Source organism: Muscardinus avellanarius (assembly GCF_963383645.1).
Source record: "Muscardinus avellanarius genome assembly, chromosome: 1".
Classification (NCBI taxonomy): domain Eukaryota; kingdom Metazoa; phylum Chordata; class Mammalia; order Rodentia; family Gliridae; genus Muscardinus; species Muscardinus avellanarius.
In genome coordinates, this window is record NC_137786.1 from 19536539 (window position 1) to 19554984 (window position 18446).

Below are 18446 nucleotides of genomic sequence, written 5' to 3' on the forward strand. Positions count from 1 at the left end.
AGTTTTAAGAAGAGTACCTTTAGCTTAAAAAAAGAAAGAAACTACCATTAAATGGTAGCATCCACCATTAAATTAAATAAAATATAGCCAGGCACAACGGCGCACACCTTTATTCCCAGCATTTGGTTGGCTGAGTCAGGAGGATAATGATTCGTGGACAGCTTCAATTACTTAGTCCCATTGCAATTTAGTGAAACTCTTTCAAAATAAAGAATATAAAATAGAGCTGGGGGTGTAGCTTAGAAGTAGAATATCTCTGGGTTTCATCCTCAGTAACAAATAAATAAATAAATAAATAAATAAATAAATAAAAATACATAAATACATACATACATACATACATAAATTAAGTAAATAAAATATAATTTTTATGTTATAAAGTATACTGGCAAAGCCAGGCGTGGTGGCACATGCTTGTAATCCCCATACTTGGGAGGCAGAGACAGAAGGATTGCTCAGGTTAGAAGCCAGAAGTGCTGGCTTAAGAGACCCTATTTCCAAATAAAAAGTATAAAATAGGTCTGGGAGTGTAGCCCGGAAGGAGAAGGGCTTCCAGGAACCCCAGTACCACACACACAAAAAAACCTATCTATCTATCTATCTATCTATCTATCTATCATCTATCTATCTATCTATCTATCTATCTATCTATCATCTATCTATATACTGGCAAAGCCAGAGATAACCTTTTGGAGAACAGAAAGATACAAATATAAATACGTGTTTGTCTCAACATTCAATAAATTATAGAATAATAGAATCTTGGCTAATGAATGAATTGGAAGAAGTAATATTTCACTTAAAATGCTTTAGAAGGTATTTGAAAATAGGAGGATCTACTAGCTAATTCAAGTTAGGAACATATACTTTTTGCTTTTCTGATATTTATATGCTCTGTATTAAGCAATATTATCTTTCTATGCTAATATTCTCTAACTTCTAGTATAAGACTACTCTGATCATATCAATTTTGGAATCATCTTTTTGTCCAGAAAGCAAAGTGAGCTGCACTAGCTCATACTTACCTGTTTTGAGCCCCAGAATTACTAGTTATCTTAGAATATAGGCATTCGTACCAATTGTTCTCCATTCCTCTCTCAATTTTCCCCTGAACATTAAAATGCCTCTAATTATCTGTTTTACTATATAAATTCTTTCCAGATAATATCTTAATTTTATTTCTCTACTTGATTATTCACTAAAGCATTCTGACTCCATACAGGAAAATTCATTTCAATCCTGCTGCAGCATCTCATGCAGGCCTTGAGCAAAAGCTTGGCCAGGGGACCCGCAAAGGCTGGAGTCCCTCGCGAGAAAAACTAGCCCTTCCCCTTCAAAAGAATTATTTTAAAATTATTTGGAGCTGGGCGTGGTGGCACATGCTTGTAATCCCCGCGCTTGGGAAGCAGAGACAGGAGGATTGTGCTGATTTGAAGCCAGCTTCGCTGGCTTAAGAGACCCTGTTTCCAAATAAAAATATAAAATAGGTCTGGGAGTGTAGCCTGGAGAAGGGTTTCCAGAAACCCCATTACTACCAAAAAAAATTATTTGGAATAATATGTGTAATTATAATTTTATAAATAAGCATTTTAACTAATGGGCAGTGGCATATGAGAGATTGAGTCAGCAAAGATAATTTTTTTTCCCAAGGATAAAGTTTGGGCCAAAAATTAAGCTCAAACTGACATTAGTTTGGGCCACCATATAAGATTAAGTTCAAGCTGACCTTGTGATATGAGGCAAAGCATACTTTCTATGATTTATTAAATGTCTGCACCCTGTCCTAAAGTCTGTTAAAGACTTTTTCTGTCCTTGAAGTTTTCTGTTTGCATGACTGTGGTTTTGTCTATTCTGCCCACCCCTGAAAAAGTATAAAGATTGTAACAAATCCTGAATAAAGTAGGAAAAGCTTGCATCTGGTCTCGTGTGTCAGAGTCTTCTCTCACTTGATATTGACTCTTCTCTCACCAACACATGGCCACTGACTCCTGCTAGGGCTGGACCCCGGCACAAGCCATAGATGAGAGGAGAATTCTGAATTCTGAAACATATTTTTTAAGATATGAGACATAAACTATGCATTTTAAGAACTCCCAACCTATCACAGCAGGCAATAATTTGGTGGTCAGAGAGATAGAGATTGAGGCAAAAAACCCTTTTTGTACATATAGATTTTTTTTCAACTGAAAAGTTATATCCTATAGTTATCAAAGGAATGTAAGATATTTCTTCATGACCTTAACCCTTAGGCAGTCTCACTCTATAAACTGATATCTCTAAAAAAACAAAGAAAATCCATAATCATCTCTCTGGGCTTGATAGTACTTGTCCATCTGACTAAAATCCCTCCACATTTAAAATTAGCTTTAATTTAATTTTTCATTTTAATTAGCAATCAATACATTCTAACTTTTGAAGTATAGAACAAATAGAATTTACTTATAATTATTAAGCATTTAAATTTTTATGATAGGAATACCATTTTATGAAGCTGAATGTATTTAGTTCTTTCTAAATAAATTCAAAATTTTATGATGTTTTTTGGAGCTTATTCAATACTTTTAACCTTTCTAAGAAGGTAAAAACAGTAACATTGATTAAGGAGAATCTAGGTGAGCAGTTCTTGAATCCTATGGGAGTTTCTCTGAAAGAAGATTCATGTGACCAGAATTTTTAGGAAATACTTCATATTGTAAGAAGTTTCACAATAAAAGAGAATACAACTATGGTAAATTGGAATATGCTATATGTAGTTGTTCCCTGATATACAAAAAGAGGAATCAAGAAAAATGTTCTTTTTGCTTTTTTGTCTTTATTTTTTTCTGCCGTGTGTGTGTGTGTGTGTGTGTGTGTGTGTGTGTGTGTGTGTGTGAACTGAGGGGCATTTTACCTCTGAACTACAATTTCAGCTCTAATTTATTTTATTTTGAAATAGGGTATCCTTAAGTTGTCGAGGGCCTTGTTAAATTGCTGAGGCCAGCCTGGAACTGGCCATCTTTCTGTCAGCCTCCTACGTATTGGGATTACAGGCATCTGCCAAAATTGCCTGCGCATAAAATTTACATAAAATATTAAGTTCCGCATGATTTTCTCATTTCAAAGAGGGATAAGCAAGTTTTAGTGTCCCTGGTTCTTCTAGAACCTCATTTTGCTTCCAGATAATGTTGAGTATATATAGACATCTATAATTATAGACATGTTGAGAAGTGGAAAACAGCAATTATGGCAGATGGAATACTGAGATACTCCTAAGAATTTTGGTCCCAAGGACCTTCCCACCCTTCTGTGCAATAACTCTGTCCTTGAGGGTATGTGAGGACTAAATTTAATGCTGTATCATTCTCACCAATTTGTTAAGATTTATGCAAAATATAAATTTTGCAGATATAATTAATGTCATTATTCACTTGACAATGAGTTAAAAGAGATTTAATAGCCAGGCATGGTGGGCAAACACCTGTAATCCCAGTACTTGGGAGGCTGTGACAGGAGGATTGGAGTTTCAAGACAAGCTCAGCAACTTCATGAGACCTTGTTTCAGAATAAAAAATAAAATAGGGCTGGGGGTGTAGCTCAGAGCTATAATGTCCATGGTTTCATTCCCCAGTATTATCACAAAATGAGAGATGAGAGAGAGAGAGAGAGAGCCCAACCTAATAAGGTGAATATTTAAAAGAAAGCAACTCAGATAGTTTCTGGCTGGTGTTGAAGAGAATAGGCACAAATCAAAGCATCCTGTGCCTCAATGGCACCTATAGAAATTGAGACTTGACCTTGGCTGAGAGCTAAAGAAATAGGAAATTCAGTCACCAAACCACAAAGAAGCAAGTTCTGCAGGCATGCTTGGAAAACAACTCAAACTCTGTGATCAGATCACAGCCCCCAGACAGACCTTCATTTCAGCCTGAAAGGCTCAGAGCAAAGGTCCAAAGGTGCCATGTCCTGCCTCACAGTAGCTGAGGTTTTGCCTATTGTTGCATTATTCTATTTTATGACTTTAGGTTTTATGATACACGTCTATCATTTTTACCAACACAGTAAAGGCATCACTCTAAAAAACAAATGTACCCTTTAGTAGTAGGATTGTGCTAAATCATTTAGTAGGTTTTAATGGCCAGTAGAAAGGAAAACTGTCAAAGAACACAAATGATCAAAGGACGTAAGATTATCTGCAGTGGACCAAATAGCTTTTAAGAAAAGCAGTTAGACAACAAATTTATATCAGACTGACCCAGAATGAAAAGACACTGGGAACAAGCCCTTATAAAGTAAGTTTATATACCAGGCTGAACAATAAAGATAAGATGTTCAAACAAGTATTAGTTTGAAAGAAAGTCAAATTATCCAAGAGTATATTTTATAATCAGTAAAGACAATTCTTGTCTGGGAAATATATGGGAGTTATCTTTTACATATCTCATCATTATTAAGAGAGAATTCAACTTGATATATCACTAAAAACAAAAAAAAATGATGAATAAAAGATGTTACTCTATCAAGTGAGAATGTCACTGTAACACACAAATATGATGAAATGTGAACATATTTCAATCTAAATTTTAGTTTTAACAAATTTTCACAGTATCTGTCACAAAACTGAAAATATTTAAGCCTAAAAGAAAACTAGTACTGCCATTCTTCACCATTTAAATATAGAAAAATACATTTCATTCAACTTATCTCTACAAAATAATATTGAAAATGCATTCTGTGTTTCTGTAAAAAGTTCTTACTGCATTCCAATATTCTGTAACACTGCAACATTTTGACAGTTTAAGAAATTAACTTAAAAATATGGGCATTATTTCAATGCCTATATTTAAGTGACAATACTTTTTCAAACAAATCTGATAATGAACACAAACAAATCAAAACAAACACAAAAATCTACAGTGCTTCTTATTACAGATTTTCAGTGAGATTTTTCTTTGAAATGACAAAAAGATTCATCAAATATTGTAAATGTTTAAGTAAAATATATGTGTCATAGAGACACCATCTGAGAAAGCCAGTTAACTTTTCTAATATGAATCATTTTTCACAATAGTTGAAATTCTATGCTTTTCAAACACATGAGATAGTTTGCAGCCAGCTGAGTGACTTTGAAAATAAGTACTTCTCTTTGCTACAGACTTCTCATTAATGAAATCAATCACATTCTGTTTTCAAAATATTTTGAAAAGAAAATCAAATGCATTAAAACAATAAAAATGCTCATTCTTCTAGCCAACAAAAACTTGTCCCCTATATATTTCATAAATTTTCTTTAATAATAGGGATAAAAGCAGACATAAGAAAGTACCTCTAGGGCAGCCGGGTGTGGTGGTGCACACTTGTGCACACTTGTAATCTCAGCATTCGGGAGGCTGAGACCTGTAGGATCACGGTTCGCTGACAGCCTCAGCTACTTAGTGAGGCCCTTTGCAACTCAGTGAGACCCAGTTTCAAAATAAAGAATAAAAAATAGGGCAGGGGGTGTAGCTCGGAGGTCGAATGCCCCTGGGTTCCATCTCCAGACCCGCAAAAAAAAAAAAAAAAAAAAAAAAAAAGAAAGTACCTCTAGAGACTAAAAATACAAAGAATAATGGGAGTGTGTTGTAAATATTTAGAGCCCTAAGTATTACAGATGCTTTGACAGACATGATGACATTTTGGAGGAGAGTAAGAAATGATCAGTTTTGCCTGAGAAGCTCAAAAACAAAACAACCTTAGTGAGACAAGAAAGATTAATGTTACAGAAAAGGAGGGGAAGCCAGACTGGTGGCCCCAGCTTGAGAGCATAGTACTTGGGAGGCTGAGTCAGGAGGAGGAATCATAGGCTCAGGACCAGCCTCAGCAACTTAGTGAGATTTGAGTTAAAAAAAAAAAAAGAAAGAAAGAAAAATCATTGGGCATGTAGCTCAGAAGTAGATGCCCCTGGGTTCAATCTGTAGTACTACGGCAGAAATAAAAAGAAGGAAGGAAGGAAGGAACGATGGAAGGAAGGAAGGAAGGAAGGAAGGAAGGAAGGAAGGAAGGATTAATGAAGACATTTGTGTGTAGTTATGAATGAGGAGGAATAGCTCAACAACTCCAGAAGACACATTTCAAGGGATTTGGTGTTCTTTCAATGTAGCTTGTACATGTGTATGTTGGGTGTTAAGAAGATGACAACAGAAAATGTGCTATCTGTTGTTTCCATATTAGCATTGAGAATGCAAGAAACTATTTAAGTACAATGGACAGAATAAATAAATGCTACTCCTATCATTTTTACAGAAGAAAGAAGGTATTGGAGAGATGTAGGATTTGGCTAGGGAAACAGTCATTGCAGTGTTGGCAAACAGTTTCAAAGAGGGTTGTTAGCCCACATATAGAAGAAGAAAGGACAATTTAACCCTTATTCAGAAGAAATCACTGGATAAGCTTTATGTCCTTCTTGGCAAGGGAAGGTAAATTGGAATGAAAGCAGCCTAAGAAAAGGCCTAGATTTTTTATTATTATTATTTTAGAAAGTGCCGCCTTTTCCTCGGCATTTGCATGTGTAATTTCCATACAAAATTGGCTGATCACTTAAAGAAAGCAGTGCCCCGAGGGAGAGTATTGTCTCTGGCCAAAGTACTCCCCCACTCTTAGATATTCTTTCATAACTATTACTCTTTTGGTAATGATTCTTTTAACTTTCTACACAAATTGCCCCGGTGATGTAAGATCAGGACTGTGAGAGAAACTGAGTCTTTGGAAAATAAATTTTCTAGTAATTTGTCTAAGCCTCTAAACACCCTCGGCTTTGTTCAAGATGTAATTCTAGTCAGAATTCAGATACTGAAGCAGTCCTGCTATAGCAATTACAAACACAGAATACCTATCTCTGACCTTCATTCTATTCATTAACCTATAGTAAAAGCATTAAGAGTCAGCTGAAGCCATTAGCCCTAAAAACTTGCAAGGGAGGCAACCGGTGCCTCTGTTTACCCCCTCTCCTTGTGATCCAGCCTAGATACACAGAAGATAAACTTTGTGTGTGACTTCAAAGCAGCCTAGTTGATGAGCAGCCAATACTTCCCGATACAATAGAGCCGAAGGCTAGGAAGATTCTTGACCTTTACACCCAGTATGTGCGCTGCCCGAGACAGGGAGGCAGGAGCCACGTGGTTAAGAAATGAATATGTCAGAACAAAGGACAGATATAATAAATGTGTAAGTGTGAAAGAAAGGAAATATGGTGAGAATAAGAAAGCATTTTGTATGAAGAAAAGCTTATCCTAAGATTGTCCCAAATGGGAAGGAGAGAATCAGGATAATCAGAAAAGAAAAGGAAGTTGCAGAGGGTTTGTGATAGGAAAATGGATTATTAAAAGAGGAATAGGCTTCTAATAAGCCTGTCATTTGAGGAAAAGTGCTCAGCAGCTAGAGAAGTACATCTGACAACTAAATATAAAAACTGCATGTTACTTTTGGTGTTTATCTACTAAACTGTGTTGTGAGCTTCTTTAAGCTTTCAGACTTTGGATGGCAATGCAGACGAAAACTGGGAGAACTCCATCGCAGCCCCTTGGATCGCCATATCTCCCCATGCCAGCTATATGAACTAAGCCCTAGGAACAGAAAGTTCTGAAAAGAGTTAAAGGAGATTCCATGAGAGGCCATATTCTCCAAGCCCTGGGCATGCCTATGCCTTCTGGAATTTGCCCTTTGGAGCCACCTGTCTGCAAGGGCAGGGGGCTCAAGGACAGGGGGCTGGATTTGGTCACAAGATCCAGAGCTAATCTTGAATGCCCGGACTAGTGTCTTTTTACTTTGTTTACATTTACATGTCCTTCACTATTGTTTTGTGGTGATTACACTTCTTCTTTTTTTTTTTTTTTTACTATTAATCTCACTGGTGAAGGATATAAAATTTCCTGGGTTCTTGTAATAAAGTGTCAATTGCACAAGAAGCATTTTTCCATGTCAGATCTTTTCCCGAAGAGGAATCTCCACTTTTAGCTCCGTGAACAGGAACTTAAAGGAGTTTATTTCATAAAAAGGGAAAAAATTGCTGCAGATAAGTGGCTGCAGAACTGCAATCGAAGCCTTTGCCCATCTTTCTGATAAACTCAGTCTCGAGCGAACTCAGTGCCCATATTCAGTGCCCGGTTGAGCCAGTCTGCCGCAAGAAAGTATAAAAGAGAAAGTAGGAATAAGCACAGTCTTGTTGAGGGCAGAAGAGGAACACAGCCAGCACTTTAGATACTTTGGAAAAACACCTTGTGGAACAAGAAGTTGGAAAACTTGAAATGCAAGTAGAATATTCGGCACTTGTTTCCTCCATGTGAGTCTAACAGACTTGAGTCTGTTAAGGGAAGTTAGGCAAGGCATTTTAGAAAGAGGGTAAAAACAAACATTGAGAAGAATAAGAGCATAATGTTTACACAAAGAACATCAATCACTAAATTTTCTCTGAAAGTAGTCATTTCAGACTGACTAAAAGTAGAAGCAATGTAAACTTATTAAACAGAAGCATATATTTGGCTATAAAAAGCAGTCCAAAATTTAATTTAATTGTATTACTAAGAGATTTTCAAAATTTATCCACAAGATGGTGCTATGTAACCAAACCATATACTGTAGAATTAACTTCTTGGTCATTTAAGACTGCAAATTAATAGTTTTGCTGACTAATGAGGAAATTTAAAACATAAATACCTAATGGAACCAGCTGAGACCTTAGATTATTAATTAAAAGTGTTCTTTGGAAGGTTAAAGTACTTTACCTCCTATGTTTAAAATCACTTTGCTCTCTGTCTCCAAATAATGGCATAACAGGAGGTCTAGCCTCTCTCGTACCACCGAAAACAAACAATACATTCTACTTAGTATTTAATATGATTTATTGTTATATTAATTTAAATTAAATAATATGCCAAATAGGCAATCACTGTGCCATGCTAAATAGGTGCAGTCACTACTTTTTATTTCCTAACAGATATTTGAGTAGAAACAGTACAGAATTAGCTGAGAAATTACGCAAGATATCAAATTGTCCTTTGTATAACTACTCCACTATTTTATCACCTTGATTTTGCAATCAACATGAAAAAAACAAAGTTGCTCTGTAAATATAACTTTTTAGTTCTTGAAAGTTATTAACTGATAGAAATATATATATATATATATATATATATATATATATATATATATATTTGTGTTTGTATGTTTATTTTATACAATTATATACTTATAAATGTACAAGGGCATAATTATATATAATATACAAATAAACATATACATAAATATAACCTGCTTTTATGTATCCAATATAAAATAATTATTGACTAAAATATACATTTTCATGAAGAACAAAGTTGTTGAATTTTCTCAGTTTCAATATACCCTACCTGATTGGGGTAAATATACCCCATCTGATTCTTAGATCTGATTAAAATTTTAAAAAGTTTATTATGGTATTGCTATCATTAGTATTAGCTGTATTACGCAGTAGAACCTAAGACTGTTTTCATTTCTGTACATTCTGCTCAGTGTACTATGTTGTGAGGTAGAGCTAGAGCAGTTTTTATTTTGTTGGGTTTTATTTTTTTTTACCAATATCTTGTACCCTGGAGAAATTTACAAAGTTTCCTAATGTTACTCTGAATTCAGTGTGACAGTGAAATGACATCCTAACAGAGTCTTCATAAAGTGAATTAAAGTTGAAGTTAAGAAATAAAATAAGTAAAAATGCCTTTCTTTCTTCTCCTCAGCTCATATAAACCTAAGCATCATTTTTGTCATCTCACATTGTCACTCCATAGAGGGAAAAGAAAGAGGGATATAGTAAAAGAAAATGAAATAAAATGATTTGAAGATAAAACAATAATGAAGATAAGCACATCAGAACACTGTTTTGATGTATTTTTAGGTAAGTTAGAAAAAGAAAAACTCTGAAACCAAAGACTTGGATGCTTCATTCCTCTGCAGCAGCTTAAAATCTGTTAGCTAAAATTTAAAATAATCTTTAAAAGGAGAACATGTTTATATGTAAACAGTATATATTTTTAACTTTCTAAATTAATATTTTGTATAATTGCAAGTGTGATTCCTATGTGAATTGCATTTTATAACAAAATTCTCATACTGGGATTCTACGCTTAAATATTAAAGGGCAAACTTCCAAAAATAATTTTTAAGATCATACTGAACAGAAAAGCTACTATTTATATTTGCATAGACATGCATTCAAAACATACCATTTTTTCAAGGATACCTAATAAAAATTGCAAGATAAATTTTTTGTGATAACTTACTGCATATAGTTTAAATTGTCTTACCATACACTCTTCACTCTAAAATACATTTAAAGAAAAACTGGTGTTTAAGCTAATTTTAAATTTTTGCTGGCTTTACATAACTGAATATTTTTCTATTATTTTGTTTTTATAAGGTGATACCACCATGTTGGACCAAAATTTTATATATGTATATATTCTATATTGTATATTATATACATGTATGTATGTTTGTGTATGTATATATACAAAGACATATTCCACACAATATAATAAACCACAGATAAATAATTTTAAATTTTGGTTATAAAATTTAAGTTATTTTTTAAATTTATTAGATATAATTTCCTGGTTGAATTTGTTCCCCCATTATTACCATAACTTACTAGGTGATTTTTGCGTCTGATGTATCCTTATTTAGAGATGAGAACAAATGACAATACTACAAACAAATCCTTATATTCTATCAGTCTTTTGTGAATATCCAGTTGCTAAGTCTAATTTACCAAATGACCAGTATATTTGTAAAACTATGTTTGACTCTTTCTTTAAAATTTAGCGAGCATCTCACTAATCTGCAAGTTGTCTGTTTCTATAAACATCAAAATCAATTTCCTGGATTATGTCTGTGTAGTTTTTTCATGAGGCTATTTCCATATTCACTTTCTACACATGATTATACTCAAAGCATGAAGAGTAAACTGGCTCTGAAAGAGTAAAAATTTAAATCTAAAATCACCATGGCTTCTCATATCATGATTGAATTCAGAGTCCTTGGACTGACCTCCGAGGCCCTCCATGATGGGTTATCTTTGTACTTGCCCTTTACACACTGCCTTTTGGTCCCTCCTGCCTCCTGTCCAATGCATTCCCCCCACAGAGATGCTGCAAAGGGCCATCGATTTTCCTGAGCATTAACACATACATACATTTATCTCTCTTTTCCTTCAGTTTCTGCTCAAATTTATACTCTTACTCCAAATTCTTTTCTGACTTATTTCACTATAAAATAGTGTCCTGAACAGTCTTGTTATCTGTTTACTTTCTTTCTATCTTTCAAGCTTGAGTCTGTCATTGTCAACAGCGATTTCTTTTTTAATTTGTTTGTTTACTGTCTAACTTTTCCAAATGAATGAAAGTTTCTGGAGAAGAGGGAAACTGTCAATGGGTTTAGTGCTCCATCTTCTGAGTCCAGCATGGATGAAAACATAAATATCCACTGAAGAAAGTAACAAGATTTATGGAGTGAAACTTTTAGATACTGAAATATATTTAGTAACAAATTTTATGTCAATAAAATGAACAATGATTAATATATCAAAGAAAGAACCACTTTAAATTTAGTGGTACATTTTCCAGGCTAAATATCTACATAACTTCCATGGTTTTAAAATCTTAATTTTAATTCAGGTAAAACATAAAAAGGATTCTCAAAATATAAATAATATTAAAAATAAAAATTTCGGATGGGTATGCTGGTGCATGCCTATAATCTAATACTTTGAAGACTGAGATAGGAGTATCCAGATAACAGTTTCAGCAACATAGTGAGTTTCAAGGAACCTATCAAGAATCTGTTTCAAAGCAAAAAATGATATTAAAAAAAGGGCAGTGAGTGCAGCTTGGAGGTAGAATTTCCCCTATGTTCAATCTCCAGTATCTCCCCATTAAAAAAGGAAATGATATGGCTCTTACTTAAGGTGCATTCTTATTCCTTTTTAATGGTCAAGTTCATATAATTGAACCCATCCTTTGGAAGGTTAATTTTTAAGTATAATAAAGAACTATGACACAACATCCTTTTCAAATGTTTTAAAAATAAGTGGAACAACTTTTATCAGGTTGTCACCTAAATATCACTTAATAATTGGCATACATGTTAAATAGGTGTAAATAAAAATAAAATGCAATATTAAATTATATATGTAAATATAAAATACATTAATAATAAGGATTTAATGTATGTTTATACTTATTTGTAATATAATTAGTATTAATTTTTCTGTACCTCAATTTTACTTTGTAAATACAATTAACATTAAACTTGAATTGAATGATCTGATGGTATAAAATATTTTCTATGATTTTAATATTATTAAGATAATTTATATTTCTTCCATTTGAATCAACATTTGAAATTTTGTGTGTGTTTGTGGTACTGGAGGTAGAACCCAGTGGCTTTTCTATATCTGGGCTATACTCTCAGACCTATTTTATACTTTATGTGGAAACAGGGTCTCATTAAGTTGGTGAGAGCCTCACTCAGTAGCTGAGGCTGGCTTCGAACCTGCATGATCCTTCTGTCTCACCCTCCCACGCGCTGGGATTACAAGTGTGCACCACTATGCAGCTTTTTTAATAAGAAATTCAATGATAAGGCTTTCACCAATTTGTTACTGAAGAGAAAAAGAGAAAAATTAAATAACAATAAAAGAATAAACTTTATAATTTGATATATCCGTTTAAGTATTTTTTCAAGGTTGTCAATGGGATCCTGTGGGTTAATTAACTTTTAAGATATGAATAATCTACATGCAAGTGCAGGAATAAAAATAAACAAATCAATCTATATTAAAAGTACACTTTTCTTTAAGATAATTTTTCTTACCATATATACTGTTTCCATTCAAATTATGTAAGCAAATATGAAATACTAGACTGATTAATGGGACTTAATTAAAAATATTTTTCTGTTTGAAATAATCACAATTGGTGAACAAGTATATGCACTTTGGGGTTAATGCAGTACACTTTATATTAGGAGGGGGAAAGAAAGAAGTACTCAATTAAAAGAGGTTCATTTTTTGACTGTACTCTATTACTCAAACCTCATTCAGTTTTCTTCGTTTTTATGAAATAAAATCTATATACCTCAAATATAATCAAGATTTTTCTTTCTCATACACATACACAGCAGGTAATATTTTTTATATCTTTCCTTTATGTCTTGTATAGTCTAACCAACTTTCCTCTTCTCCTGTCTGTCTGTCTCTGTGTCTCTGTCTCTGTCTCTCTCTGTCTCTCTCTCTCATTCTCCCTACAGTCTTTGTTTACTTTCTTCTTTAAAGACTCCTCCAGCCCATTATTACCCTTTCTCCTTTCTTCAGATCCTGTGATGAATTTAAATTCTGGTAAAAATTTTACAATGATGTAATCAAACTAATAGATGTGATTGTTCAACATAAATTATATACCTGTTCAATCACAGAATAACAGTGCCCAGGGGAATGAATAATTCATAGTTACCAGGACTATTTTTATTTAAAACATTACTAGCCGGGCGTGGTGGCTCACGCTTGTAAACCCAGCATTCATGAGGCAGAGACTGGAGGATTGCGGTTCCCAGAAAGCTTAGCTACTTAGTGAGGCCCTTTGCAACTCAGTGAGACGCTGTTTCAAAATAAAGATGATAAAATAGGGCTAAGGGTGTAGCTTGGAGGGAGAATGCCCCTGGGTTCCCCAGACCCGCAGAAAATAAAATTCCTAAATGATATAAAAATTATCTCTACTTCTCCATTTTTATTGTTTCTGTTCAGTAGTTATTATTAGGTAGTTAACTGCTGAAAGCCTTGCCTATGTACCTTTTTCAGTTTGATGACTCCTTCTTGTGTGTCCTCATCTGTGACGATGTCAAATAAATTACCCCCATCTCCTGGAACAATATTGTATGAAATTTCCGCATTTTGTCCAAAATCAGGATCCACGGCTCTTATTCTCCCAATAGCTGAGCCAATAGGAGAGGACTCAGGAACTTTCAGATGGAAGATGCCTGATAAAACACAGAGTTTGCATTGACAGTGAATTTAGTAAAACATACAGTAACTGCTCTAGGCTTGAAATATATAGTTTATAGAGAATACATCCCAATATAGTGCAAAATAGAAAAGCAATTTGCTGTCAAGTTAAAGGTTATGATTAAATATAATAACTTTACTTTTTACTGTAATGGCTCCTGAAATAGAATTTTAACTGGTTATCATTATTATAGAGAATTTTAATTTAAAATTACTGTGATGAAGTGGTTTATATACTAGTGGTATAAAATATATCACATATAGTTGGATCAAAAATTAATTGATATTTATACAACTGGATTCATTATGTAAGAGAAAGATAAGATAGACACTAAATAGATGATAAATGTTTAGAAATTATAGAAAATTAAACTTATTTATCTTAAAAGTAATTATTTCAAAGTACCTATCAATCTAAAGGTTATCTTTAATGTTGATCTATATATTTACCCAAAATTCTAACACTTAATGGATTTAAATATAGCATATTAGAGAACAAGACTCAGATGATTAATAATTAAGTTGGCACCATTCTACATAGTTTAAAACAGTAGCCATTTTTTGCATTAAAAAAGAGGAAAAATATTGAATATATATATATATATATATATATATATATATATATATTTTTTTTTTTTTTTTTTACCACCAGGTGGAACACTTACATTACTGTGGAATTGACACTGAATCAGAATAAATCTAGAAAAATTCTTCTCTACATAAACCACTCCAGGGCAAAAATTGTAAAATCCTACAAAATTAATTTATAGAAATAGCTTGAACATTTTTAATTTTTTAAAAGTATAACATGAGAAAGACATAGTGCATGTTATTTTATTGACATCTCAATATAGATATCAATAAGATAAACAATATTACATTCAAATTAAAGAAAAATGAGAGAAAATGAAAATGTGAGAGCAAAAGTAAATTTAAAAAATCCAAAGTTTATATTGGAGCTCCAGTTTCAAATTTTATCAATAGCCCATAAATGGAACTTTTCATCCTTAAAGCAACTGCTGTGGTTCATTTCTTTTGAAATCATAGTACTTTCATGGAAATTAAATTTGGAAAGCACTCAACACATTTCTTGAAGTTCATTCAACAAAACATTACAATCGGGCAATTAATTGATTCAAGAAGGTATGCAGACTGGGGATTGTGGCTCAGTGGTGGACTACTTGCCTAGTAGGCATGAGGCCCTTAATTCAATCACCAGTACCATGGAGGTAGGGGAGTATATACAAAAATGTATTAACCACATTAATTTTGGATAGCATATAGTCATTTTGTTAGTTGCAAAATTTAGTAAATTAGTCCTAGTAATACTTAAATCTTTCCCTCAACATAATTTAACTTTTGTTTTCATAAATTATGTTCAAATAAACCTTATTTATTTCCATCCAATAGCTGTCACCTTAAGGGAACATATATTTTGTTGTAAGATGGCTAAATATTGATGTACAACTTCTTTATTTTATGTACAATACAGAAGTGATTTGTCTAGTGAACTAAAATAATTGAATGTCATTACTTAATTAGTATTATACCACACCTCAAAGGAGAAATGAGGTGTCTTTTTTTAAAACCATACACTAAAAAATTTAAATAAATATACAAATAAACAATATATCCAAAAATAACATAATCTCCCAGTGGCAATGCTAGCATGTTACATAGATATTATGAAGGAAACCAGTTTAAGAAGTCATTTAATTGATCAAAGTAGTAATGTCTCATGAGTTAGAAGTATTGTTTCTTTAGGCTTTATTACCCCAAAATTTAACACAGCAGCTGCCAGATGTTTAAAGTTTGCTCAGCTCAAAACAGAGTCTCAGCCAGGCTTGGTGGAGCATGCCTGCAATTCCAGATCTTGAGAGGCTGAGACAGAAGGATCTGAGAGACTGAGATAGAAAAAGCACAGGTTTAAGTGTAGACCCTTATTAATCAAGACCGGCCTTCCACAATACACTTGTCTAAAACTGTGAATACTCGAAAGCTAGAAGCATACAAATGTTGACTAATATGTGAATGAATAAATAAATTTTGGTATAAACATACATTGGAATACAACCAAGAAAAAAAAAAAAAGAAAAAGAAAAAGCACAGGTTTGGGGAGAGCCTCAGTAGCTTAGGGAGGCCCTGTACAACTTAGTGAGGCCCTGTCTTAAACTAAAAAGTACAATAAGGCTAGGGGTGTAGGTCAGAGGTAGAATGTCCCTGGGTTCAGTCCCCAGTATCACACACACACACACACACAAAAAAAAAAAAAAAAAAAAAAAAATAAATAAATAAAAATAAAAAAAATAAAAATAAAACAACATTGTCTGAAATCAAGGCAATCATATCAAAGAAGAAAAAAAAGTTAGATTGCATCATTTTCAATAAGGAGAAAGTCAGATAATCAAGGGCAATCTGATTTCAAGTATCCATGCATACATAAGTGGAACCTAAATATCCTTTTCCTAAGTATTTTTAATAGACATCTTACACCCAATTCTATTGAGGGACTCTGTGATGTTAGTAAACATGAGGACGCTCAGATTTCTATTTCATGTGAGAAGGTTTAGAGCATAGTAATTCAAGTTTTACTAAGCTTCTCAGGGACACATTCCCCGAAAATAAGATATGACCAGAACATATAATATATTGTTAATTTTTCTTTTTCATTTTAATGTCTATTAAATAGAAATATGTTTTATAATAAATTGGGTCTACACCCTTCGCCTCTCACTGAATGATTGGGATAAAAGCCAGAAAAAAAAAAACACTAAAAGCCTTGAATTGATAGAACCAGTGGTCACAGTGCAATCTTATGGCTCATTAGTAAATGTTAAGAAAAGTCTTGAATTTTCTTATAAGACAGAAGAATGGAGGTTTATGTTTACAGTGTACTATAAATACTTCTCCCTTAAGATATTTAAGTTAAGAAATGTATTGCCAAAAATTACAAAGGAAAAATGATAAAAAGAGTTTGAGAGAGAGAGAGGGAACTATTAAATTATAGTGGATTTCAGTGGTGCCCTTGGGGGTCATTCTGTGAGGAGAAAAGAGATTGGATGAGATCTTTAGAAAAAGAGGATCTATAAGACTTGGACTATTTCTGCTTATACTGTTCAATCCACTTAGAGAAAATAACTTTGAGTTACATTTTAGATCCACAAGTTCCCTTTTCACTGGAAAAATTAAAAGCACAAATAGAGTCATTGAACATTTAAGTAAATAACGTAGTTTTGCAGTCATTTTAAGGGAATATGGTTAGTGAAAGTGAAATGTTTAGAAAAAATTGATACCTTCCAGTATGAGAAAAATACTTTAAAGTACCCCAAAAAGCATCAGATAATAGAGAATATAGATGAAAGTGGCCCACTTCAAGGCAATGTGCTGGGATATGAATTATGATTTTTTTTTTTTTTTTTGCGGGCCTGGGGATGGAACTCAGGGGCATTCGACCTCCGAGCTATACCCCCTGCCCTATTTTTTTTTTTATTCTTTATTTTGAAACCAGGTCTCACTGAGTTGCAGAGGGCCTCAATTAGTAGCTGAGGCTGTCCACGAACTTCATCATCCGGTCTCAGTCTCCCAAATGCTGGGATTACAGGAGTGCGCCACCATGCCCGGTTATGAATTATGTTTTATAAAAAACATTTTATGAGACCAATACCTTAAAAATGAAGACATTCTTTGTAGTACCTCATTAATAGAATTTACAAGCAATTAAGCATATTTTAAAAGAAAATGTTGATAATTTATACACATTTTATTAGTAGTAATGTCATTGGAAAACTTTTAATAAATCAAAAGATTAGCATTGTTCAAAAGTGGTTAACTTAATAGAATTCTACTAACATGTACTCCTCAAAACTGAGGTATAAATTTGAATATGTATAAAAGTATGAATGTAGCATGGTCAACCTGGACATTCATTGCTGGGCGGGGGGAGGGTATGAAGAGGGGGAGGGTACCAAGCACTGTCTGATTGTATGCCATTTTAAATATGATCCACATAAAAATTAAAAATTAAAAAAACCTGAGGTGTAAAAGCAATAAGGAAAAGACTCATTCCTTACATTTCTCTTTTGCACTGAGGTTTTAGTGCATATGAAATTCAAATATACACAGCAGTGGATTTTTGTTCTTGACCCAATGACATAGATTTTAGTAAGATAGAAGAAACCCACATTCATTAAGACAAGTATTTCTAAGTAAAATATTGTGGCTCATAATAAAGTCTACAGAGTGTGGGAAAAGTCAGAGAAACTGGGCATCCGTTATGTCAGATTGTTTAGGTTCTGTCGGTTTATTTCCAGTGACTTGACATTTTATCATGTCTAGAATCTTAACAGCAATAAAGCTGGGGTCATTCAGATTAATTCAGAACTCTGCAGTAATCTTCCGTGTGCCA

General features: G+C 33.4%; 1 protein-coding gene across 1 annotated transcript in view; it reads right to left on the reverse strand.

The window, feature by feature from the left end:
• The window catches only part of CDH12 (cadherin 12), a gene marked incomplete at both ends in the record, with an annotated part of 310223 nt that overhangs the window by 45514 nt on the left and 246263 nt on the right, over positions 1-18446 (reverse strand). Inside the window, 1 exon segment of the mRNA XM_080711266.1 lies at positions 13829-14016. Coding sequence (XP_080567392.1) covers positions 13829-14016 — 188 coding nt within the window.